Here is a 26,665-nt window from a genome sequence, read left to right as displayed (position 1 = left end):
TATTGTGTGCTATGGTAAAGGGGCCTAAGTTTGTAAAGACTGAAGTCACGAATAAACAATGTGATATTGCATTTTATCAGAAAATATACCAGCATTGCCACGCCCCCCTGAAACGGCAAACCGAATGCTACGATGACCCACCATGTGTCCGCTCGCGTCAACATAAGGCGTAGTTTGTCATTCTGCATAATTGCCAACACAAATCTTGCACGCAAAGAAAGACAGGCGTGGGTCAAAAGCATCCGCCTTTTAGACCAGTGGTTTACAGGCCAGTCTCGAGTCTGAAACATTTAGATGCTGTGGAATAGTTTCTAAAATGACAGCAAAAAGCATTGAAAATTTGGCCAGAACGCAATCTACGAAAGAGATTTTAGGAATCGCTAAGGTGTGTTTTATATACCCGGGGGCTGAATGATGCCCTGCCGACAGGATGACCGCTTCCTTGAGAAGGTAGGAGTGCGTCTGAAATTTGCCTACTGTAACGTTAATTTAATTAAAGATTTGTTTAAAAATATCTATTTACGGCTATTAATCCAATGCAGAATTTTTGCTTATGCGTTACTAGGTTTTCAAAATAATGTTGTTTTTTGAACATTTTAAAGCATGGTTACTAAAGATATTTGGTTGAGGACACAAACCGCGATGCGCTAGCTTAAAAAAGCATATTCTAAGCCTCATGGAGGACCCTGTTTATACTACTGAATGTTTCTGACCCGCATATCGCTGTGTGTTACATATATTGATTTTATGTGATCTTGTATTATTTTGCTTCATATTTTATAGTACCAATTTAAAGTCACTGTTCTATGTTCACGTGTTATGCACAACCGCGATTATGTACCTTAAATAATCTCCAGAAAAAACCGTGGACGAACATATTCTCTGCTAAAGAAGAATATACAGCATTATAACTTTGTGACGTGAAAGTGTTCACCGATAACACATATCACTTTGGAATCTTTCAATCACGTTGGTATAAGATCGGCAGAAAAAATGTGTATTTCAGTGATGAGCTTGAATACTGTGGAACGGTCTGATTACGCATGCTGGAGAAAGGCATGTTGCCTTCATTTTTTAGACCAGACACTATACACACTCGAGCTACCATACATTTATGCTGTGGAATGCAGTTTTTCTAAAAGAGTTTAGCACTTTCGTTGAATTTTTCAGAGTGGGATCTGAAGAGTGCTGGGGCCGACGAAGGTTGTGTGTTGCTCCTACCAGGGAGGCCTTAAGAATCTCCACCCAAGAGCGGGAACACATGATTTTAAGGGAAACTATGGTACTGTGTGTTGATGTAAGAGCATTACCAAACCAAGAATTGATTTCGCGCTGGAATACACGTATTACATCCGGCCATTCAATTTTAATCGTTCAGGATTTGTTTATTTTACATTAGCTAGGGTTTTCAGGTAACGTTTGAGCAATACCCATATCCGGCTTATGGCTTAGAAAAGAGTTTGTTGTGAGGAAACCACCAGGGCATCACACTTAGCAACGATCCTTTTTCTTGTTATTTGTGGAGCACTTTGTTCTATATAACTGAATGTGTTCTGAAAGAAATCAGCATAAAATTTGTGGTTTTCGCATTCAGCAAGTTTTTGTACGGGATTACTGCCGATTTGCTTTTTTTGGTATGTTTAGCAATCAAAACAAGCCTGTTATGTTAGGACATGCTACGTTACAATCTTAATTTATGTAACTTACATATCTCAGAATTAAAAATGGACGATTGTCACTTGCTAATATAAATTACAGCATTAACGGTCTTTTTTACGTCAAACTGTTTAGGTTCATACGCAACACCCTCAACTTTGGGTAAAATACTTCATCTCTTGCTATACCTTATTATTTTTGATGGTGTGAGTATAATGATGTAGGCTGTTACCGTGTAACGTCTGTAGTTGATGGCTTTTGTACAAATGCACGGGGGTTGGTGTTTTCCCATTGGCTTGTTTGTGAGTGACCAGACATGCCTAAATAATACTTAAACTGAAATGCAGTGTTTGAAAATTTAATTTTTAAACCTGTACGTTCCATTTTTCATATGGGGACAACTGAATGTGCTGGAATACCAGTTTTACGATGTCATGCTCCGATATGGCGATAAATTCTAATAACCCGAGGCGAATATATCGCATGTTAATGAGAAAAAAATGTACTTGTGGTGGTTTGATGATAGAATAGCAATTGCCATAACATCAGAATTTTGATTCCGCTCTCTCTACATTTTCTTCTATTTACCAGTCAACCATCGAAAGTGTAATATCAGAATTGTTTTATAAAATACACCTAAATTAAGTATTCGATAGTCCACTTTATGCCTAGTTAAAATGGGGTGACAGTAATCCAAGGGGTTACAAAGAATGAAAATATACGGAGCTAGACCTTAGAAATACGGAGAAGTACATGACCACGAACAACAAGCACAACTCAGACAAATGTCTCACGACAATAAGTATACAGGATACAATGGTGTGCGTAACTGTTTCCCTGCAAGGCATGCGGACAGTACAACCCTGCAAATATTAAACTACGGATGGCCTCTGTAAGACTTCATTTTCCACACTTAACCGTCTATTGACTAACATATAAATGCCCCTCAGGGTCTAAAAGGAAAGTCACGAACTCGGCTGACAGCCAGAGGCAACGCGGCTCGCAGCCATTCAGCAGACAAGCGCTACCAGAAAACAGCAATTAAAGAGAGCTACGCCCTTCTTCTGGGTCCGAAAAAGACAAGCAATCCTCAGAGGAAGACATGAGTCTCCCCCCCCCCCCCCCCCGCCAAAGAGCTCTATTGAGGACAGCAAGAACCATGCTGGGCAGAGGGAGTTTGCGTCCCGGGCTGATGGTTTTTCTAAAGGTATAGTTGAACAAGTCCTGTCCCCTCCAGCAGAGCACTCCCAGAGACGGATTAAACCCCTGCTGGCCCGATCTGACAGAGGTAACAAGTGTTATAACATAGATTGGAGTTTTTTGTTTTTTGCATTTTTGTTCCGTTGAATCATATGTTTTTCTTCTTTAATATAATTTTTTTTTTAAATAGGAAAGTAAAAAGTATACACATACATTGACTCAAAAAAAGTCATGTGCGTAACCATCATTAAATGAGTCAACTTAGCAATGAGAAAGTGGTTTTATCGCCCCGTTACAGCAGCATTCTTATTGTGTGGAATCAACATGCGCCACTGATTTAGTTTCTGCCTTTTGCTCGTTCAAAAATTACGTGGTCCGAGTCTCTTTCATTGCTGAACATAAACAAACGTGATGGCGATATAAATGCAAAGCTTCAAGTTTGTTAAGTGAAAAGTGCACTTTTGAACCTTTTTAAGAAATTACTGTACGTTGATTTAGAGATATTATATATATATAGATATATAGCCCGATTATGGCGGTCAAATGCTTATCAAGATTAAGCCACCTCCAAAATAAAAGTTTGTGTTTACATAATATATGTATGGGTACAGGGTAATATTTTTAATGTATGATAGAAATACACACACATAAACTTTCTATATTTAGGGAAAAATATTTTAACATGTATACCTTTCATATATTTTTAGGCTCCCCCGGCTTATTTTCTATATTTATAGTAATAAAATAAATATAGTTAATATAATAACATAACATATTCTTCTTAATATAATACAATGCATGTGTGTTCTTGATTTTTTTATACAATAATAAAATATACACTACACACAGTATGCACACATATGGGATGGTGATTATGGAAAAATCAAACTTTTATTTTATGGATGTGGATAGTATACAATCGTGATTAATCATTATAATGACAGCCCCTAATATATATAGAATTATTATAGTTATTATTTATTTTTTATTTTTGGTAATAGCGCTTTATACATACTAATCATGTCAAACGGCAAACAATAGTTTGTCAGTAAATACAAGACGACAATAACAAAGAGTCATTTTTTCCAGCTAAGTCAGTTCATTGAGCTTATTCAGTGAATGGTCCATCATCCGGTTGCAGGCGCTAGTCCAGTAGTGCTCTGTGCTCACTCCCCATCAGATCAAGCGTCCCCCAAAACATAAGCAAAGCCATAGGCGACAATGGCAAGGAACCAGCACTCCATCGGTGACAGAAATGGAGAGACCATGGCTCTAGTCGTAAATAATTAGTTTTTTCAGATAGGTCTAGCAGTAGTCTGAAATGGCATCAGAAATTGAATGAAGTGATCAAAATTAGTGTAAATAGTCTGCACTGTATGAATTAAACAAATAGATTTTCATGGGTACCTGTAATGTTTAAAATTGTTTTTCATTTTAATCCATTATAATTAAAGATATTGTTGATTTTAACTGGTCTGATTCTTTTTTCTCTCAGCTTTGCTTATCAGCTGTAGCAATTGGCTTGGTGGTCCGTGAATCATTTAGTATCTGTTGATTTGTGTTTTTCCCTCCCTTTAAACATTTGGTTGTTTAGTAAAGCAGATCTCTATTTAAAGCATTTTGCTATGAACTAGAATTATGACACCCGTCCTCTGGTGAAGCTTTTAAATGGAGTGTTTGTTGAGTGACTGAGAGTCTGAGATTATACCTGTTTGTAGACTGACACTGCATGCTGCGCGTGCTTAAACTCTCTTTCCGTCGCTACACACCCAGCTGTTCACCATGACCACTCGCGTTACATACTCAGATTGTAATATTTGCATCTTGTTTAATTCATTTTTACAGCAATTTCTGTTCAAACATATAAAAAAAAAAACATCTGTGTTGCATAGAAAGCATGGTGTGTAATTACAAACACTTGCTTTGTTCAGAAGATTGCGGAGGACTAGTGAGGACCAGTACAGGCCAGAGTAAGTCGCTCTTCCAAGAGAGGAGGAGGCTCATTCAGAAGAAATATGCGACTGGCACTCTCTGTGGCTTCCTCTGAGGCAACTGCTCGGAGATGCCGAAGAGGAAGGAGCCGTGGCAGGAGGAAGGGGAAGGAGAAGGACAGCAGAAGAGTAGAATGCTGGAAGATGAGAAAGAGGAGGAGAAGGTGAGAAGAAGAGGAGGAGTATGAACTGGAGGAGGAGGACCCGCGGGAGGGAAAATGAACCAGAATGATTACGATACTCGCAGCGGGCCAGCGACTCCCAGTCGAGTCTGTGTCCCTTCTCGTAGGAATAGAGGGAGGTCATTGCAGTCAGCCCTCCGCTCAGAGGCGTCAGGTATGAGCCTGCTGAAGATCACAGTTCCGCTAGCAATTTTCACAGTCATAATCCTCATGCTCATGTTGTTGAATGTTTTTCTGATAGGCTGCCAAATACTCTGTTCCAAACCCTAGTGAGCTGCCTCACAGTCTGCTGTCTACATAGGCAGCCTACCTAGAAGCATTGTTAGCAGATATAAAGCTGTTTTTTCCTCACCATCTCACCTGCTTTCAAGCTTAAATTTATGAAAGCAGAGTAAAAGAATCATAAGTGAGTTTTTTTTTAAATATCCGTGTGGTGGATTGGACACCAAGCAGAAACCACGATATTTTGCACGGGTGGGCTGAGCCACGGTCATTGAGAATAAATAAAATGGTGGAATGTAAAGGGACCATTGTCCCAAAAACTGTAAAACCTTTGATGGTGAATAACTTTTTAAAGATTTTCAAAATACTTCAAATTGTATTCATGTCTGATGTATGTAGCAAATTCAAATCTGAAGTTTTAGACAACTTCCTTCCTTCCACAATCCTACTGAGTGCACCTTTAAATTGTATGAGTTGATTGAATGCATACTTACAAACTACTTGTAGATGTTGTGCATTTCTGCTTAGTTGTTGTTAGCTTCAACATCGCTGATAATGAGCAGCGGAGGCTCTAGGAGCATTTGTGCAGTTAGAGGTTGTCATAGCATCTTCAGTAAATGGAAACCACTTGAAAATGAGTGCTACTGCTGCAGCCTAAAACATGCAAGCACAGTCTTCCTATAGAGTGCATCAGTGGCGCTGATTCCGGGAGGATTTTTTTTCCATGGGGATCTAAAAAAAAAAAAGAAAAAATTGCCAAAGGGGTCATGAACTGCATTTTTTTAAATGTTGTTTTCTGATGTCCACTTATTATTTAGCAAGGTTTTTTTACAATCCAACATCATCATTTCGAAGTTAATAGGCTACTCTTTCTGTCCCTGGTTTTGTGACACTCTTTGAAAAGGTCTATTTTGATAAGCGGGCCACATTCAAGACTTTGAAGTAAACTTTGCACTGTCGATGACCTGGGTACCTGTTTTGGCTGTATTAAAATAGATAGATTTATTCCTGATGTGATGTACTACTGAAAACACTGGGTAATACTGGCTAAAAACATGTAAATGCTCAGTATATATCAAACGATCTGTAACAGACAAAGCAATAGTGGACACTTGACAAAACATTGTTACCCGCACTTAAGTGGGTGCAGGCATTGCTATCAGATACATTATAGTTGGCACTGCATCCATCTGTTTATTTTCAGTCTCTCTGTAAAGTCAACTGGTGATGGTGGGTGCAACGCAACAATGGTTTGGACCCGATTGTGATAGGATCGCAAGAAAGACCATGCAAAGTTTTTTCCACACTGTCTGGTAATCCTCTGAGACATCATTTTGTTTCTTGGGTAAATCCTGTACTTGCATCTGTCTTGTATTGTATTCGGCCTCCTACTACATGTGAGAATCCCTGTGTCAGGGCTGAAGATGTTTTATTGTTGTAGTAGGACTGAGCTTGTGTGCACAGGCGGTCTTTTGTGTTGCACTGTGACATCATACTCAGACAAAAAATGGGCAGCTTGGTTCCAATAAAAGATGATTTTGGACTGATCAGGAGGTTTTGAGTTCTGACACTTACAGACAGTTTTATAGAACAATGATCTCTTGTTGAAAGATAGGAAAGTTTGGTTTCTCTATTCATGACCATTTTAAAGCTATACATAATCCAACCAGCTAAGAGGAGAATCCAACCATTCAAACTGTCTGTTTGAAGCAAAGACTGTGTATTTAAGCAGCTTTAGAGTGTTTGGGAGTAGGCTTTCCCTACAAGCTCTTTTGCTGTACATTTTCTGAATATAAGCATCATGGGTAATGTAGTTTCCTTTCCACCATGAATTCAGCTGTTAAACACTTATTTTAAAAGTCATTTTCAAATTGTGTGAAATGGGATGGCTTCAACAAAAGCAAGATATATACCATCAATGAACCACCTCTGAACTCAAAATAGGTTGTTAAAGTCCATTTCCTTATGGAGAAAATAAATGGGATTTAACTTCTGGAACCCGACTTTTACGGTCCTATGAGAGTTGAGTTGATTAAAGCATTTTGGGATTTCATTTAGCAACTCTTGTGCTGCCACCTTCACATCAGGACAGAGCCTCTGTGATGCCTACAACTTTGCGTAGGTTGCAGTTTGCTGGATTTGGAGCAGACCTGCAGATTAAAGACCATAAAAACGTTTTAATTACATTTCCATAAGAACTATGGCAACTTGCTTTAAAACAACACACGAATTTACCTGTGACTAGTTGATCTCCATGTTGTTAGAAGTTTTCACTACGGGTCCCCGCTGCCTGGCTGTGTTCATCAAGGACAGAAAAAAAAACTATTTTGCTAGAAATTGGATCCCAAGAAATCTCAAATAATTCTTGATAGTCTAACCATAAGGGGCGTGGTTCTCTTATTTACTGTTCAGCATGCGGGAAAGCAAGCAAAGCCAAGACAGCAAAGCTAGAGGGATATCACCAATCGTTTTTTGGTAGAAGTGGAAGTTCAGCTTCAGAATCCTATAAGGTAGGTATTCAAATAGACCCCTTAATGATACTAATAAAATGTTTAAATAAAAGTCACAGTAACAAAGATTCAGCTTAGGTTTTAGTTTCAATTTGAGTTGATTTGGCAGTGTAAGCTGACTTGCCTCTGCCTTGGTGGCTTTTCAATGAAAAAGCTCAATGGTTCATTATAAAATTAAAACTATGAATCGGCTAATGTATAGCTTAAGTACACGGCTACTTAGAAATTATTAACTGGACATGAATTGAAGGCAAATTATGCAAGAGGAGAGTGAAAGTTGATCCGCTGAGACGGCGGTCCAGTCTTGCAGTTTAAATGTTTGAGATTTGCGCAGACAGCCGGTGTAAAAGTTTGATCAATTAGAGGATTAGTCTTAGGAGCGAGGGAGCGCTAAAAACAAAAAAAAAGTTAGGAGGCTTAAGAAATTGTTTGTAATGGTGATCCAAGGCGTAAAACAAAGCGAAAAATGGACATACGTGTGATGGCTGAAGCGTAGATCGACTGGATCCTTGGCAGAGCAGGTCAGATTACCAGATTAGCTCGATTATAAAATGCATTTATACACACCTGATGGCAACCCTGAAATAGTGTAATTTTCCAACAACTATATTTGTTTCTCTAATCTTGTACCGTTACGTTAAGCTTGCGGAGTAATCTTTGTTAAAAAGCCAGTATGTTACAGCGTTGGGCTGTTTCATGTTCTATAGGACGAGTCAAAATCATGGGCCGCTGGCAGCAGCAGCACACGTTTTCGATCTGTATTGTGAATGTTAAGTGTAGTGTGTCTCTGACTTTAGGGTCTGAAAAGAAACATGAAAAACTGTCCTCCTTCTGTCAGAGCTGTGAGGATGTGAGGTAAGAGAATCACACTCCACGTTCAGATGATGTTTGCACATTTAAATTGCATTGCAATGTCAGATAACTTATTGAAATTTGTTGAGAATTGTTTTCATTATCAATGCTATCAAAATTCTTCTGCCATTGCAGCAGGAGTACTGACTACTGTTGCTGCGTTTTGTGACCAGTTTTCCCCTTTTTGTCTTTTTTAAAGATCAAACCCAGCAAGCTGAAGTATCTATCCTGAGAGAGGCCAGGTTTTTTTCTAATTAAGAGCAACAATCATGAGAACGTTTCCCTGGCTAAAGCAAAGGTGTGCCACTTTACAGTTTGAAGAGGATTTTTTTGAGTTTAATTGAAGCTTTACTCAGTTAACGTGCTGTGCGTGATCTCTCCACAGGGTGTTTGGTCCACTTTTGCCTGTCAACGAGAAAAAAAAACTCACCGCAGCTTTTCGCTCTGCTCGAAGTGTTATGCTGATCTTTTCAGTTAGGGAGAGTGGAAAGTTCCAAGGTAGTGGTTTACAAATACCCTGATTTATATTTGCTATGATTGAACTATGATTTGGCAATGCAAAATCGTTTAGTGTGACTATGTTGGGTGCACATAAAGACCTGTGTTTGTGTGTTTCAGGTTTTGCGCGGCTCTCGTCTGAAGATCTCATCATGGAGGTTCTCTCCCATCCACTGGGTTCTACCCGCAGGCATGAACGCCAAGATGCTTGGAGGAGTCTTCAAAAGTCGACTGGATTTGCAGGTAAAAACCTGGGCGAAAGCAGTGGTTTTTTTTTTTTTTTTTAAGTTCAAGTACAGTTATGAGATGTTGAGGTTTTTCTTTCTGCTTAAAGGCGGGAATTACCTTTCACAAAAACGGCTCACCTCTCCAACTCATGGAATGAGCACAGCCTGTGAAGATTGGACGTGATGGACAGGTTAGTTTAGTTTTTAATGTTGAAAATCTTTCTGTAACCCATTTTAGTTAATTAGATTGTAAATATGTGGATGTTACATTCAATGAACAGGGCTCAACAATAATATATTTTTCTTTCTTCGGGTCAGAATTTTTATTTTATTTTTTTACCTGCCTTTGCTAACGGTTTTCATTTATCCCAAACAAACAAAATTGCATTCCATTTTATCAACAAATGTACAGTTTTTCTAAAAAAAAATATTGAGTTTTTTGTTTTTTTCCAAAATAAAAAAAATTAAAAGAAATTTTAATGGCTGGATATTTTACAGTTATGACAACTCTTGACAGCTACACATTCATACACCGTTTTGCTGGAACACTTTATGTAGAAAATGGGTCAATCCTGTGTGGCAAGGTGATCTTTAAAAATAAATGTTGGTTATTGAAATTGAGTATCGGCTTCCCGCTTGTGCACCACAACAGCAAGGCAAGTGACAGGTCATACTTCAGCTTTCACTAGTCCTTTGGTTGCAGGGGAGGGATTGAAAAAATAGGATGGTCTCTTAAAGGGATACTCCACCCCAAAATGAAAATTTTGTCATTAATCACTTAACCCCATGCTGTTCCAAACCCGTAAATGTTTTGTTCGTCTTCGGAACACAATTTAAGATATTTTGAATGAAAACCGGGAGGCTTGTGACTGTCCAACAGACTGCCAAATAAATAACACTGTCAAGGTCCAGAAAAGGTATGAAAGTTCATCGTCAAATCCCCTGTCTGCCTTCAGACCTGCAATCTGGGTTATATGAAGCAACGGGAACACTTTTAAATATACGTAGAAGAGTAGAAACAGCGCATCCTTGTGGCGCGGATGACACAGAAGAACATACGGTGATATGGCTGAGACACAGAGAAGACCTGTTGACAAAGGAATTGTTGACAATAAAGTCAATATTTTTGTTTTCTTCTCTTACAAAATTGTGTTCCTGTCGCTTCATATAACCAGATTACACATCTGATGGCAGATGGAGTATTCTGATGACAGCTTTCATACTTTTTATGGACCTTGACACTGTTATTTACTTGGCAGTCTATGAGACAGTCACAGGCCCTCCCGGGTTTTTCATACAAAATATCTTAAATTGTGTTCAGAAGAACAAACAAATGCTTTATGGGTTTGGAACAACATGGGGGTAAGTGATTTAATGAAAAAATTTTCCATTTTGGGGTGGAGTATCCCTTTAAGGTCAGCCAAAAAAAATGAATGAGCAAAAAGAATGCAAATAAAATTAATTTTGGATTCCTGTTGACTTATAGCCTCGCTCATCCCATGTCCTCTTTAGCCTCATAGACGAGCAGTCAGATAATTTGGTTAATGAATATTCTCTCTTTTCCACTGTCTCGCATGATCTCTTGGGACCTCTGCAAAAACGGCCGGCTACAGGAGATTGAACCAGAACTGCGGGACACAGCTGTGCACTGCTCTTCCCACACCTGATGAGAGCATCGGACTTGGTATCAAGTCATTCACAAAATGCGCCAGCAAAGGAGGGAGTGCACTCAGAGCCTCGATCCTCGGGGCGCGACCGCCCCACAGAGAGCCCGTCCCTCGGACATGGGAAGGTTAGAAATGTTTCTTTGGACGGATAGTGCGCACCTGTGTACCCCCTGTCACCTGATGCCAAAGGGAGCAAAGTGTGTGTGTTTTTTGTTATTTTTCCACCTTCGTCTTCATCGTCACTTGAGCGAGGGTCAGAGAAGAGCCACGAACCAAGCTGACCAGAGCAGACCGGATACGGCTGCGGCTTTTGTGGGAAAATCACAGCATAAATCATCCGTGCTATTGTTAATTTGATGGTTAATGGGAGTTGAAATGGAGTAAGGATTGACCTGATACCAAACTTTAAGCCTCTAGTTTAACTTTGTAGTTGTAGCACTGAGGTTTGTTTTTTTACTCGTCAAGATGCGACTGTGTTTAAATTGTTTCCCAAAGCCTTCTCTTGCAGGAGTGTCCCATGGGGGATATAGCCATTCAAATTTTGGGACGCTTGTAAAAGGAGCCTATTAATTAAAAGGAAGATGGCGCATCGATTTTGAGGGGCAGAAAGGCAGTCGTTGTTTAAAAAAAAGAAAGCGTTTCAAGAGGAGCGTATTTTGGGACTTCTTTGCTGGGTTTCCTTTCCCGCTCCAGTGTGTGCTATATGAATATTAGATAGTTGAAATGTGCGGGGGGTGTAGCGTCAAACGGTGAAGGAAAGAATGAAAACAGAGAGGGAGAGAGACAGGGAGGAAGGGAAAAAAAAGAGCATGTTCTTCAGTGGCTTATGACTCGCATCACACCAGGGACTGTCCCTATAGAGCACTGCTTTACATTGAACTCTGTTCCATACCACAGTGCTCAAAAAGGGCCCAAAATGAGAAATCAAGGACTTAAAAACGCATCCTTACTTTCTCCAGACAAACATTATGAGGAGGTCGGTTGGTTTGGCATTGTCTGGCCCCCAGCCCCAACTGATGGACTCCAGTTTGGATGCGTTACACGTCCCTCCCCTTTCCCCTGCCCTCTTTGTTACGAAAAGGCCCCCTCCTCTCAAAACGATGGGATTGTTCCAGGCTGGTGGTAGGTAGGCGGTTTGGTTTCCCTCCTCTGGACTAAAGATGGTGTAAAGTGAGCCTCCCCCCTTCCCTTCTTCTGTGTTTCTCTGAGCCCTCCATGGACCTGAGGACCCCAAGAGAAGGGTTATTTCCAGATGTCTGGATCTTCTCTTGGTCTTTTTGGTTTGCTTTGCAATGGACTGCACCACTGCTTATCACTCCCCCTTCTTCTGCTTTACCAAGCCCTCCCATTTAAAATGTGTTAAAGCATAAGATGGACTTTTAAATGAACTTTTACTCTTTAAAGTATTTGCCAACGTTAACAGTCCCAAAACTACAAGAATGCGGTATGTCACACTCTCAAACAGATTTTTATTTGTTTTGTTTTTGTGTGACATATTGGTTTCTTACCATATGTTAGATTGACATTTTCACTAAGGGCACCCACTTACTGAGTAATGTTTCGAGTTTAGGAAGTATTTTTCTAGAAAAAGGCACTCATCACGAAGTCAGGGTACAGTTGAAGGCATGTGGGTTTTTTGGCTTCAGGTACAGCAAACGCTAGGCAAACTCTTCATACAATTCTGACCAGGGCTCTACGGTAACATTCGGGTACAGCTCAGGATTTCTTAACATTAATGCTAACACATACCTGGCATTTGAAAAGGTTTTATCGGCAAACTCATCTGTTGTCTTTGTCAAGCAATTGGCAGTTCAAAATATTAGCAGCTTTGACTGCTGTTTTAACAACTTGTCCAAAAATATGTGACCCTGGAGCACAAAAGCAGTCTTAAGTCTCTGGGGTATATTTGTAGCAATAACCAAAAATACATTGAAGGGGTCAAAATTATACATTTTTATTTTATTCCAAAAATCATTAGGATATCAAGTAAAGATCATGTTCCATGAAGATATTTTGTACATTTCCTACTGTAAATATATTAAAACTTAATTTTTGATCAGTAACATGCATTGCTAAGAACTTCATTTGGACAACTTTAAAGATGATTTTCTCAATATTTTAGATTTTTTTTTGCACCCTCAGATTCCAGATTTTCAAATAGTTGTATCTCATCCAAATATTGTCCTATCCTAACAAATCATAACATCAGTGGAAAGATTATTTATTTTCAGATGCTTTCAGATGATGTATGAATCTTTAACCCTTATGACTGGTTTTGTGGTCCAGGGTCACATATATTGGTAACATTTTATCATTTTTAGTCGTTATAATATAATTATAATATAATATAATAATGAAGCATTCGTATGTTTTATTAGTCAAACTTTCTTGAATTTCAGAAATATGTGGATGTCAACCTCAGAGTCTGGAAAACACATTTTAATGAACTTGATCAGGCAATCTTAAAAATGCTGAACCGATGTTACCAGACCCTGAACAAATAACAGAACATCATGCACACCAGAATGTCCCCTTAAACATTAGCAATATTTTTGTCATCTCTCTGTTGACTTGAATGGAAGACAATGAACAGCAGTGTGAAACAAATTTCCAAATTAGGGTAGATACATTTTGACGGTATCTGAGTTCACAAGAAGATTTCAATTTCATGGGTGTCCAAATAGCTTTCCACATTTGAACGCAGCGAAATGCTCACACCTGTAGAGCTCTGCTGAGGATTGAGCATCAAAAGAACCACATTAATGTGGCTTTAGTACTGAAGGAATATTCTGGTTCAGTACAAGTTAAACTCTTGCAGCAGCATTTGTGGCTTGTCGATTACCACAAATAATAATAATTTTACTGTCTTTTTTTGATATCCTTCTATGTATCATGCAAAAGTAATCTACTTTATATGCTTATGAATTGGAAAAAATTGGACACTCTTGTGGCTTTATAAATTCAAATTTAATTTAACTAGCCAACTTGACCAACTAGTCAGTTGTTAGATGATCATCAATTTTGACCCAGCTCAAATAACCATAATGTCACAAATGCTGTGGGTAGATTACTTGTGGCTTGTATTAAACCCAAACTATTCTTTTATGCAGAACAGTAAGATCTTAATATGCAAAGAAAGATTGTACATTAGGTTTTGTGAATGTTTTACTTTGTGTCATGCAGTTTAATCATTCATTTAGTTGCTCACCAATTAATAGTATAATATTACTTTACTATAATCTAAACTACGAGAAAGTGTACAGTGAGTAAGAAAATGATTAAATATGTAATCCTGTACCCACACACTGACAAACTGAAGGTGATGTTGTTGTTTGTATGGTTTCATGTCTGTCTGGATTTTTTATTTTTTTTATTTCAAATCAGTGCCATCTTTCACATTAATGTACCTGGTTTACGTAGGCGTCGTCCAGAGGAATACGACATGCACAACCGGAAGCGGCCCAGGATTGATTACACGCCAGAATTCCCCCAGAGACCAGGTCAATATATCCGCAGCACGTAGATCTCTCCATTTCTTCTGTCTCATATTCTTCATTGGTCTGCTTTCTGAAATAAAGCCACAGTAATGTGGCACAAAAAGCTTTTTCTTTCCCCCCCTTGTTTTGGCTCTCAATCGAGACAAGTGACTTTGTGTTTTAAGGATGGTACCTTAGGTGACAGTTGTATTTCTTTCTGCATAGTAAGTATGAAAGCTGAACTGCAAACCTGATTTTGAGTTTCTAAATGTTTGCTCTCTGGCCAAGAAGGTTGTAGCATTTGTCTTGTGTTTTTAATGAGATTGTTCACTTGGGACTTTTGGTTTTATTGTGTTTGTGCTGTGCTTGTTTCTGTATTGGTGAAATCTGTCTCGTTTTTTGCTGTCGGTTTAGGTTTATGCAAGGACCCTCGCAATCCACCTGTGGACAGGTTTGGTACTGTTGTCTTTCCCTCTTTATCCTCCATTCAAAATGGTTATAATACATTAATTTTTAATGCAACTCAACCCATTTTCTCTTCACATGGCGCTTCTCTGGAGTTAGGAGAGATGTATTTCTCAACGGAGTAAGTACAAATATGATGCAATGATTTGATGAATATGCTAATTGGCAAATGGCATCCTTTAGTGACATTCTGAGCAGGCTGTATATACCTTCCATTGAAAATACTTTTGCAACACCCATGTGGAATTGTGCACAGTAACGGAGGAACATGCATTTAAAAGCAACCAGGCATACTTTAATTCTATGTTGACTTGATTTTCCAGTTTGTTTTATTGTAGTTGCTAATTACGGTTCAGTTGTATAAAATATCAAGTCCTAAATGTACTTTATAAACAGTATTCAACACTTATTTTATTTATTTCTAGTCCTACAATGACTATATGAGAGAATTCCACCACAGCATTGGGCCTCCACCTCCATGGCAAGGAATGGTAAGACTGAACATATTCTGACAGTTTTCTGTATCTTTTGTTCTCGTTGTGTTTGAATCCTGACACTGTGTTTTTATCTGAAGGCCCCTTACCCTGGAATGGATCATCCTCCCCAGCACCCATACTACCAGCATCATCATCATCATCCTCCTCCACCCCAGGCCCACCCTCCTTACTCCGGACACCCATCCCATGCCCCATGATGCCCGCTTCAGAGAAAAGAAGGGTTGTTCGCTCCTTCGCCTCAGTTTGGTAATGTTTAGTTATTTAAAATGGTTTAAATACTACCAAAGCGTTGATCAGCTGAAAGATCTGTTCCAAAAAAATGCTGGAAATATCATTCATGAAGTTGTGATTTTTATTTTTATTTTTTGGCTTACTCATTGGGACTTTAAACCTTTTCTTTGGTAGCATGACTACGACATGCGTGTGGAGATTTCCTGAGACGAACGCAGGCGGTGGTGAGTGGACGTAGGAGCCGACCACGTGAGCGTGACCGACAGAGAGAGCGTGAGCGCCACGGGATGGCCGTCGTGACCGAGAACGAGAGCGTGGCAGAGACGGGACCGTGTGAAGAGAGAGCGGATTCGAGACCCGCGAGAGGGAGAAGGAGAGGGGGTCGATACCGGAGATAGGGGAAAATTGTTTAAAAACTTTACCTTTCCCACTTTTACCCATCCCAATTTCATAAATAAAATATAGATATAATTCATTTATAATTTTTTTTTTTTATATATATAGTTAAAAGTTCATCACAAAGGTGAACTGCATCTTTCTGGGCATTTTAAAAAAAAATAAAAAAATGTTTTCTCGATCTCCTGCTATTGTTAGTATCATGCATGCAGTGCATTAAAATTTAACTGTGAAAACCAAAAAGCTTTTTTACCCTCATTTTTTTCTTTACATTTTTAATCATTGGTTCTGTAGCTGGTCCAGCATTGTTGAGAAGGAGCTGCTTTTCCCTGTATACGGGGTTTTTTTTGTTTTTTTATCCCCCCACTTTTGGATTGTGAGCCAGACTGTTCTTTACATGGCTATTGCAGTTTTTAGGTGTTTGCTAACTCTGCACTTGTCTTTGTGATTTCTGTTGTACATTTAAATAAGGTCATAGGTGCCAGTATTCCAATGCACTGCTAAATATGACCGTTGTATCAAGTATGTTTCTTTAGCTTTGTCTGAAGACTGGATTGTTTTCTAGTGTTTTGATTGGGAAGTGGGCAAATATTCTCACACCTGCTTCTTGTCTAGTGAAAGGATAAATGTCATGAAGGTTTGTAAATTGACCACTTGCTGTTGGAGTATCTGTTAGATACTATATGGATACATTTTGTACAAAACAAAAAATAAAAGAAAATGAATTGCCTGTGTTTGTGAATGGAACATTAACTGAAAAATAAAAATACATCTCCCAATAATACATAAAGCATTTGTTCAGGAAAAGCAATCAGCCTCAAGGTTTCCTTTAAGACCCCATTTTATTTGTATTTAGAAGTGGCACTGCAGAATGTATATATTTTCAATATTTGTTAATACGATTGCAAATTTACAATAAAATGAAAAAAAAAGTTTAAGCCTAATATAATACCTGTACAGCAAATTATAGGCTATTTTTATAAAATTTTACAGTTTTTAAACCAACACAATTGAAAAGTGCAATCAGCTGTCATACATTTAAAAGTGTGTTTTTTATATATATATATATCCAGATGGGTGGCATGAAATGCCCTCTCTAGCTTACACCAGGGGCCTGATTTATAAAATGTTGCATAGAAACTGTCCTATGTTTCAAATGTGTATATATGTAATTCAAAGAAACTACCATATGGACAAAAGCATGCATCGACTCCCCTTTCAGCAGTCAAATTTATAAATCATAAATGACCTTGAAATTTCGCAGCTGAAAGGTTTTTAGATTTCCATCTTGTAAATGCCCTCTAACTAATTCCATTAGCACATAAAAGAGCCCCAGTTCAAATTCTTCACGAAAAGAATTGCTTAGATTTCTAACTATCTGCAGTACTCTGACTTGTGTGCCACAAGGAAAAGTACGTAAAAAGTGAAAACTGCTTAGACCCTGACGTACCACTAAGCACTTTACCATGTCTGATCAAATCTGTGCATACGCATGTTTTATAAATGGGGCCCCCAGGTGACTTTGCCACCTCTTCCACTGATAAAGTGGTGACTTTCAGCAATCAGCTCTCTGCACCACACACTGACACTGTCTGAAATACATCAGTTAATCATTGGTGTGCATCAAGGCTCAGTACATGGTCCCCCTACTTTTTTCGATGTTCACAACCTCATTAGAGGTGTAATCAAATGCCTACCTTTTCCAGTCACTGCTGTGCAGATAATATGCAGGTTCACCTGTTGATCAACCCCGCTGACTCTGCCTTACAACCTTGCAAAGACAACACTTAACACCAAGAAGGCAAGATACTTCATTACCTACATCTCAGCAATCACTCGGCAATGCATGCCCATGCTTTTAGTATTATAAAATGTAGACTCTTAATATGCTACCCACTGGACTACTGCAATGCTCTATTGCATGGCCTTCCAGCTACCACATCTAAACCTCCGCAGATGAACCAGAACGTTGTATGTTGGGACTTTAATTAGAAAAAAGGGGCCAACATCATACTCCTCTCGGTCTCAACCCAACTGTAGCCTCCTGAATCAAATTCAAGGCTTTGGCATTGGCTTTCAGAATGAATACTGGAATTGTACCCCTACCTCAATACACAAATTAAGTCAGTGAACAAGCCAACGCCTGATGATTTCTTCACAACAATATCCTTGAAACAATATGGCACTTACAAAATTTATGAATGAACCTTTCATTTTAAAATTTTCTATCGACATTGGTTGACATTTGCTTGGAACATAACAATGCTCGTAATAAACTTTTGTTAAATCTACAATAAGTAAATCCACTTTCCAGCTAATTACTCTTTAACAGCGATGCTATATAGACCTACCACAAAAATGGAACTTCAAAGACGACGACTGCACACTTGTTTCTCTGACAACAAAGGTCTATATGATACAAATGAAGAAGAAGGATAAAACAGGATGTCTTGGGTGCAATAGAATTAAAAGTTACTCATTCTCTTTAAGAAATTCATTCCATGTGTATTCTCAGGACCAGTGGCAGGGACGCAGGATGGATGTGCTGACAGTTGTGCCACAGAGTCTCTCAACTGTGTTATCAAAGGAAATCCTGAGACTGAGAATGACAGATAAGTTAAGCTTCTGTGCCAGTTACTCGCCACACGTGAAATGGTTTGGTCAGCAAGACTTCTCTCTACTTCTCCAACAGATCTTCTCAGTCAAAGACTGCATGGCACATGACCCGTTTCTGTACTTTTAATATATTAATCATCTTTACTAAGACTGCACCAACTATTCACTGCACCAATTTGCCTATGAACCTCGTGCTTAGACCTACCCTCACTTGTGGAGGTAGTTGAGATCCTCCACTTGAAAATGCAATACCCAAAGAGGACAATACACCTTTTTCCAACTGATATTCATGCCTTCAGATTTAGACACTCTGCCAAAAAACAACTCCAGTAAACACATGTAGAGTGAACAGGGATGCCCCTCCAGGATCCTTGCTAGGGTAAAACGTTGGTCCACTGTTCCACATGGTATCTACATTGTTCCTCTTCCAGCATGCTGGCATAGGCTTTCCCAAGAAGGCTGAGAAGTGTGATCCCTTGATTATTGGAACACACCCTCCAGTCACCCTCAAGTTATCCACATCCATGGGCCCCCCCTCTCCAGCTGCCACCCATTGTGTAACAAGTGGCGAGTCCACAAGGAGGTGTGGCCCCATGTTGTTTGTTTTGGGTCTGAGCCCAGCACCCAGGCTTTCTCCAAAACATGCCTCCAGGAGAGGGCACTGGTATCCATACTACAGTGAAGGTTTCACCCTCTTTCCTGGTCACAGGAGACAGTGTTGGATCACTCTTTGTCTGGACTCTAACTTGGACCCAATTTGCCAAGGAAGTCCCTACCAGGAGGCAATGCTCCAGAAAACAGTTCCCAGGGTTGCTGAGGCACTCAAACCCCTGCACTGCATACCATGTATATTTAAATTAAGCATCTTAGTGTGCATCTTTACACAATGGATAATTTACAAGAAATATAAACAAATTTCTTGCTCACATTAATATTTCTTCTAATGTTTTCAATGTTCTCTTAGTGTTACAAAGGCAGTCAAGGTCTGCAGACTTTTAAGGAACACTGAAACATTTCCACAAGGGCTTACTTTCTAATTTGTAGTAGCATAGAGTGGTTTGTAACTGCAATGACCCATATCTACTGGAGTGTAACTAAATACTGTAACTCCCACGATGCTTCAGTAAAATTGGATGACATCATCCCATTCCCTCACAGGCCAGACACCATTCTCCTGTACATTGAACGGAGAGGTCTTCCAGTCCCAGGTTTTCACAGGAACATTCCAGTTGGGTCCATAGTTGGCCATCACATAGTCCTCAGTCTCGCAGGGAACTCGTACCTTTAGCTCCATCAGCTCGGTCCAACACAGATTAAATCGTGGGAACACATATCTATCAGGAAACAATACAAAAAAAAAGTTATATTTTTTTAAAAAAAACAGAATTTCCCTGGGTATTTAATAATGCCACCCATTGTGTTCTCACAATCAGGTTCTACAAAAGGCACTGGGGTTCCATGTCATGTGTGACGTGTCTAAACATGACCAAAACAGCTCAATTTAAAAGATCTTTTTGATAACTTTTTTTGAAAGTTTGTCTTGAGGTTAGGGTTGAACAGTTAATTTTCTAATCTAAAAGCAAAACATGAAATTAACTATATTAGGGAATGGAAAATGAGCACACGAGTGATCCTCTGCAGCCATCTACTGGTTATAGTAGTAATTTCATGTCATTTTCCCTCAACACTTTTTAACCCCCTAAAGTTTGCATCTCTGATTGAAAGCTAAAGTTTAATTGATAATAGAAAACTTTCTAATACTCACTTGAATTTTCTGCCACTCTTTGCCTGTGTGCCTCCATTCCAGACAACATCACCTTCATCATAAAAAAAGAAAATGTCCAGTTTCACATTATTTCCCTGAAAGGAGAGCTCCAAACTGTCCTCAACCTGATATTTAGAAGAAAAAAATAGAAGGGTGAAAATGTCAGCAAATGTATGGCTCTTGATTTCACCTTAAAAAAAAAAACCAACCAATCAATAAAACCTGCTTTAGTGATGATCATTAAAGTGTTTGCATTGTGATGTAATTTCGATGACAATTAAACACAGCCCAGGCAACAGTCTATTATAATGCATTAATTCATCATTACTGCACAATTAAAAAGTGTTTATTGTACTGAACTGAAAACATTATAAAAAGACAGGAAGATTTTCATTACTTTATTACATTAATGAGACTGATTAATTGTCTTTATTTATTTATTATTATTATTATTATTATTATGTGTTTGTTTTTTGCATTAGAGTCATATAATTATAGTATATATAATTAAATTAAATATAATTATTTTTCTTTTGATTTTGGGGTGAAATACTGGAGGGACATCCTATGCGACAGACTAAGCTTGTTATCTCCAAAACTTAATACTAGCTCTGTAAATATCTTACTAACGTAAAAAAGTATAGCAATTTAAAACACTGCCATAAACACGGTAAATAACTGAATGCATTCATGGAACACATAAATAAGTATTTTACACATACAGTGAAACTTGACAGAATATAAATACATTTACTGCAATGTATCTAGCAATTTCCAGGCAGGTAATAAATCGGCCCTTACCTTGCCAAACTTGTGTTTCAGTGGGAGACCAGCCTTCTGAAACGCCGGAGTGATGTCATTCCTATAATCTTTAATCCAAATGCCCAGATCAACGTCCTTACTGTAGGGAATGATATTACACTGCCCTGTACCAACCTGTGGGAAACAGGACAGAAGAGGACGGGAGTTATTCAATCCAGCTGCTGAAGGTATAAAAGCACCTACGGCATCTGTTAGTGTTCTTATGGCACACAGGTAGAGGACAGCCCTGAACATATGCTAGAGGAAATTTGAAGTCTCTATCTCAAAAGAGACTACCTCTATCCCTGGGAATCAAAATCATAATTTGAGCCTTTAAATTTAAAGATCAATACATAGGCTGTGAATGATCCATTGTATTAAAAAGGTCATATTTTGAGAGCCTCTTACCAAGACAGGTTCCACTGCTGAGCCAGAACGGTACTCCGAGCACAGAGAGGACTTTGGAAGCAAGATGAAGCAGACTTTTAGCCCTCATCCTAAAGTCCATAGCCTCTGTAGAGGTGTCTTCTGGATACAGCTGTACAAAATGATTTAGACTCTGAGCCCAATTGATATGCAGTGCTTGAGCCAGTCTAATTAAGACATTCAAACACTTACAAGTCAGGTTTAGAGACAGTACCTGGTAAAAGGCCTTGGCTTCTCTGCAGCGACACTCCAGGAAGTGACTGCTGGAATGCTCTTGGAGGAAACGAGTGTAGTTTTTAGGGATTCTTACGTCAAGCCCATCAAGAGTGGTCTGAATGAGCTCTGGCCTGAAAAACATCATGGAATTAAACAACGCATGCGTTTTTTCTTACAATTAGCATCTTCAGTATGCGAGTTGATACTTGAGATAATATGACACAAACACTACTGTTCAGTTTGCGGTCGATGTTTTTAAAAGAAGTCTCTTCTGTTCACATTCTGAGATTCTGATTTGCTGCTCAAGAAACAATTCTTATTATTATCAATGTTGAAAACGGTTGTGCTGCCCAATACTTTTGTGGTTTTTCAAGATTATTTGATAAATACAAAGTTTGAAAGAACAGCATTTAGGTTATTTTAAACTTGACTGTCACTTTTGATCAATTTAATGCTGAATGAAAGTATTAAAGGAATAGTTCACCCAAAATTAAATTTGCTGAAAGTTTACTCACGCTCAAGCCACCCAAGATGTAGATGAGTTTGTTTCTTCATCAGATTTGGAGAGAAGTAGCATTGCATCAGTGTCCCAGCAATGGATCCTCTGCAGTGAATGGGTGCCGTCAGAATGAGAGTCCAAAACAGCTGATAAAAACATCACAATAATCCACACAAGTAATCCACACCTCTCCAGTCCATCAGTTAATGTCTTGTGAAGTGAAAAGATGCGTGTTTGAAAGAAACAAGTCCATCAATAAGACGTTTTAACTTCAAACCAATGCTTTGATGTGAGAGACAACAGGAGATGGACTTTATCACTGGAGAAAGCAATTTTATGGATTATGGTATTTTAGCCAGAAGCAATGATTTAAAAGTCAGAACACCCTTAAGTATTTGTTTTCCAAATAAGATTTTGTATTCTCCAGACATTAACTGATGGACTGGAGTGCTGTGGATTACTTGTGGATTATTGCGATGGTTTTTATCAGCTGTTTGGACTCTCATTCTGACGGCACCCATTCACTGCAGAGCATCCATTGCTGAGACACTGATGCAATGCTACTTTTCTCCAAATCTGATGAAGAAACACATTCATCTACATCTTGGGTGGCTTGAGTGTGAGTAAATGTTCAGCAAATTTTCATTTTTCAGTGAACTATTTCTTTAAAAAACAAACCAAAAAAAAAAACTTCTTTGAACAGTAGTATTTAAAAAACAAACCAAAAAAACGTGACATTCAGCTTATGACCTTAAACTTTTGAACAGTAGTGTATATGCACATGTGTGCTTTATGGAAACAGAAATACAATATATAAATATAATCATGCCGTCACCTGTCATAGGCCCCAGCATGACGGCCAAAGTCCAGTTTTGTGAAAGGGGCGAAGGTCCTCTCCATACTGCCTTTCAGCCTGAGAGGGCCATGCCAGAGGTACTTCCCACTGCGCTCGTACAGAACGACCACGTGAACCAGACGGCTGTTAAAGCGGAACAGGAAGTGCAGCGGTATTTCTTTTGCTGTCAGATCATCCATGCTGTTCAGTCTGGGGTCTTTCCCATGAATCTCCAGCAGCTCCAGACCGTGCTCTGCTGCTGCATCCAATAGGGCGGCCTGCACAAATATAGAGAAGTATTATCAGTCTATTCTTGCGGTAAACTGTTGTGAGAATGATCAAGGTATGTGGGGGAAAGGTGAAGATTTAAGTCAAATCTTCCTTAAATGCCCAAAGAACAACAGGCATCTTTTTGCTTTTTCCACAAAAATTCTATTGATGTGCTCACATCATATTTCCAGAGGTTTCCGAGCAGTGCAAAGGTTGTGAAGTCCCTGTGTGTGCAGAGGAAACTGCAGCGGGGCTCCTTCAGCTGACTGTCCCTGTAGAGAACTGCATCCGGGGACAGAAGCTTCAGAGACGCTGTGTCCACCAGAAACACAGGCAATTTAAACTTATGGACCAGCCCCAGGAACTTCTTCAGCAAATGCTAAATTAAGAGAAAGAAAGAAAAAAAAATATGGAGAAAGCGAAACACAATGTTAGCAAATCACAGCCTTACATATTGGAGATAAAAACATTCTGTTGACTTAGTTATGAAGTTCACAGTGCACTGTATACTACAACAGGCGAATATGATGCATATGTTGAGGGTATGCAGACTTTAGACACAAAAAAACACATCAGAACTAACTGATACATCCCCTAGGTTGTTGTATCTCCCTCCGGCTGCTGAGCATTAGCTTTAGGATTAAACTTAACACACGGGTTAAGAGCTTTAGACTAAACTTTTCATCAATACTATTAAATTGGACTCACCCAATGTGCCTCTTTCCCGGACAGATATCCTTTATCACTTAATGTGTTAAGGCCATTCTGCAGTGAAAGAAAATGTCATTTTATGTAAGACATCAGTCAACAAAATTGGGTGCATCAACCTTTAACTTATGATTTGATTAATTTCATTAATAAATGAAGCACACCCTGTGATTGTGTGTGTGTGTGTGTGTGTGTGTGTATACATATTATACTCAGTGGGTATAAAAAAAGTTTGCTTTGAAGCCTGAAATGAAGACGGACACAGTTTTCGTTTTATCAGGTGATTAGCTACACCTGATTGAAGTCATTTTTAGGAGGAGGGTGATCCTTTTTCCACCTCAGTGATTCTGGTCTTGTATTTTAAGAATAGAAGAATAGAAAGGCCAGATTAGACTTTGCAAAAAAAAATTAGAAAAGCCAGACCACTTCTGGAAAAGCATTCTTTGGATGGATTAAATTAATATCAAGATGTAGCAAAATGACAGGATGAAAAAAGTATTGAGAAGGCTTGAGAACAGCTCATGACCCGAAGCATACAACATCATCTGTGAAACATGGTGGAGGCAGTGTGATGCATGAGTGTGCATGGCTCCCAGTGGCACTGGTGTTTATCGATGACCTGACAGAAGACAGACGCAGCCGCATGAGTTCTGAAGTGCATTAGGGACATACTGTCTGCCCAGATTCAGACAAATGCAGCAAAGTTCACTGAATGGCGCTTCATAGTACAAATGGACAATGACACAAAACATACAGCAAAAGCAACCCAGGAGTTTTTGAAGGTAATAAAGTGGAATATTCTGCAATGGCCGAGTCAGTCTCCTGATCTCAACCCAATTGAGCAGCAAAGGATTCTCAACAAAATGTTAAAAAAAAAAAAAAAAAAAATATATATATATATATATATATATATATATATATATATATGATTATATTTATTTGTCCAATTACATCTGCGCACCTGAAAATGGGGGGACTGTGTATAAAAATGGTTGTAATTCCGAAGCATTTCATGTTACATTTTTGTTCAACCCCTTGAATTGAAGATTAAAGTCTGCACTTCAGTTTCATCTTGATTTTTCATTTAATTCTATTCTGGTGGCATACAGAGCCCAAATTATGAAAACTGTGTCAGTGTCCAAACACTTTGATGATGGAAATGATCAGTGTTATTTAGGACAGCATAGCACAGGGTGTCAGGTTTTCTGGTGGTTTGGTCTTGTCACCTTTGATGAATACTGTCTGTAGTTGAAGAGCTGGAAGAGGAGGAATATGGAGCTGGCAGCGATGAGAAGAGTCAACACAAATGTCCTGTTTATTCTAGCCATTAGTCCTGCTGCTAACACCTGACACACTGGAGGATCACATCCTGCTCAGACAGACACATCTGAGAGCAGAGGGAGGAGAAAAACACAAATACACACCGGACGACATCTCTTCTTTAGTATGGTATCAGAATGTAGCATATATTATTATGCAAAATAAGTCAACTCTGCCTTCATATAATTTAAAGTAAAACACACGCGGCATATAATTAATCGGTCTTACAACTAACCAGGAGCAGGAAAACGCTGAATATCCGTTTTGTCACAATCATTTATAAAGTTCTTTATTCTGCCTGTGTTTTTTACCCATAGACAGCTTCACAGCACACTGCGACCCGTGCGCCTGGAGGGACATACAATCTGTTAAAACGCGTTGCGAAAATAGAGAGGAGAAATACTGAACTCGTGAGACATCATGACATTATGGAGTATATTGCAGAAACCAAACAAAACAAACCTACAGTGCACACATATACCCAGAAAAGCGACTACTACGTTACACTAACTTTAGAGTGCGTTCTTTCACTGCATGATTCAGTCTATTAATGCATTTAGAATGATCAAATAATTCAAGATAAGGGAGCAGAAAATATATATATTTATATCATTTCATATAGCCAATCAATATCACACGAAGAGAGCAAAACATCAGCATGGTTACAAATGTGATATAGATTTTTTTTACAACAGTTAACATTAAGTTAATATCAACGTTTTAGACACCATGCCTGCTTTTTCTCTATTTCGCAAACAAAAATCATCCCAGACACAGCCACAGCGCTGCATCTCTGAGCAACATGACGGTGTTTCGTCCCTGAATGAATCAACTGTTTAAATGAATCGGTTCAATCGCAATGACTCACTTAACAGTTACTTTCCGGTTTTAATTGTTTACATTTTACATTTAAAGTATCTTTTCATTTTTTTAATAATTTCAGATATCAGTATTCAACATTTCATGTTTAAAATATCAAAACGTTATTTAGGCAGTTGTAACTGCAGGTTAAAGCATTCAATATTCCTCTAAGCTGCATTAACGTGTAAATATTTACATTTATGCATTTAGCAGAGGCAATTCAGGTTATACTTTTCTTTTATCAGTATGTATGTTCCCTGGGAATTGAACCCACGACC

General features: G+C 38.7%; 1 protein-coding gene and 1 pseudogene across 1 annotated transcript; one reads left to right on the top strand and one right to left on the bottom strand.

The window, feature by feature from the left end:
• Window positions 1–430: 430 nt before the first annotated feature.
• LOC109105537 lies at window positions 431–16,011 on the top strand (annotated as a pseudogene).
• Window positions 16,012–19,428: 3,417 nt separating this feature from the next.
• LOC109104555 (fukutin-like) lies at window positions 19,429–25,866 on the bottom strand. The gene is given in 11 exon segments (XM_042757157.1): window positions 19,429–20,020; window positions 20,452–20,576; window positions 21,253–21,375; window positions 21,377–21,387; window positions 21,661–21,790; window positions 21,893–22,025; window positions 23,229–23,506; window positions 23,677–23,877; window positions 24,207–24,263; window positions 25,433–25,593; window positions 25,755–25,866. Coding segments are annotated over 10 exon segments (1,374 nt in total). The 5' UTR covers window positions 25,535–25,593; window positions 25,755–25,866; the 3' UTR covers window positions 19,429–19,806.
• Window positions 25,867–26,665: the final 799 nt, after the last annotated feature.

Source organism: Cyprinus carpio, chromosome A5 (assembly GCF_018340385.1).
Source record: "Cyprinus carpio isolate SPL01 chromosome A5, ASM1834038v1, whole genome shotgun sequence".
Classification (NCBI taxonomy): Eukaryota; Metazoa; Chordata; class Actinopteri; order Cypriniformes; family Cyprinidae; genus Cyprinus; species Cyprinus carpio.
This window is presented reverse-complemented; position numbering and strand designations above follow the sequence as displayed.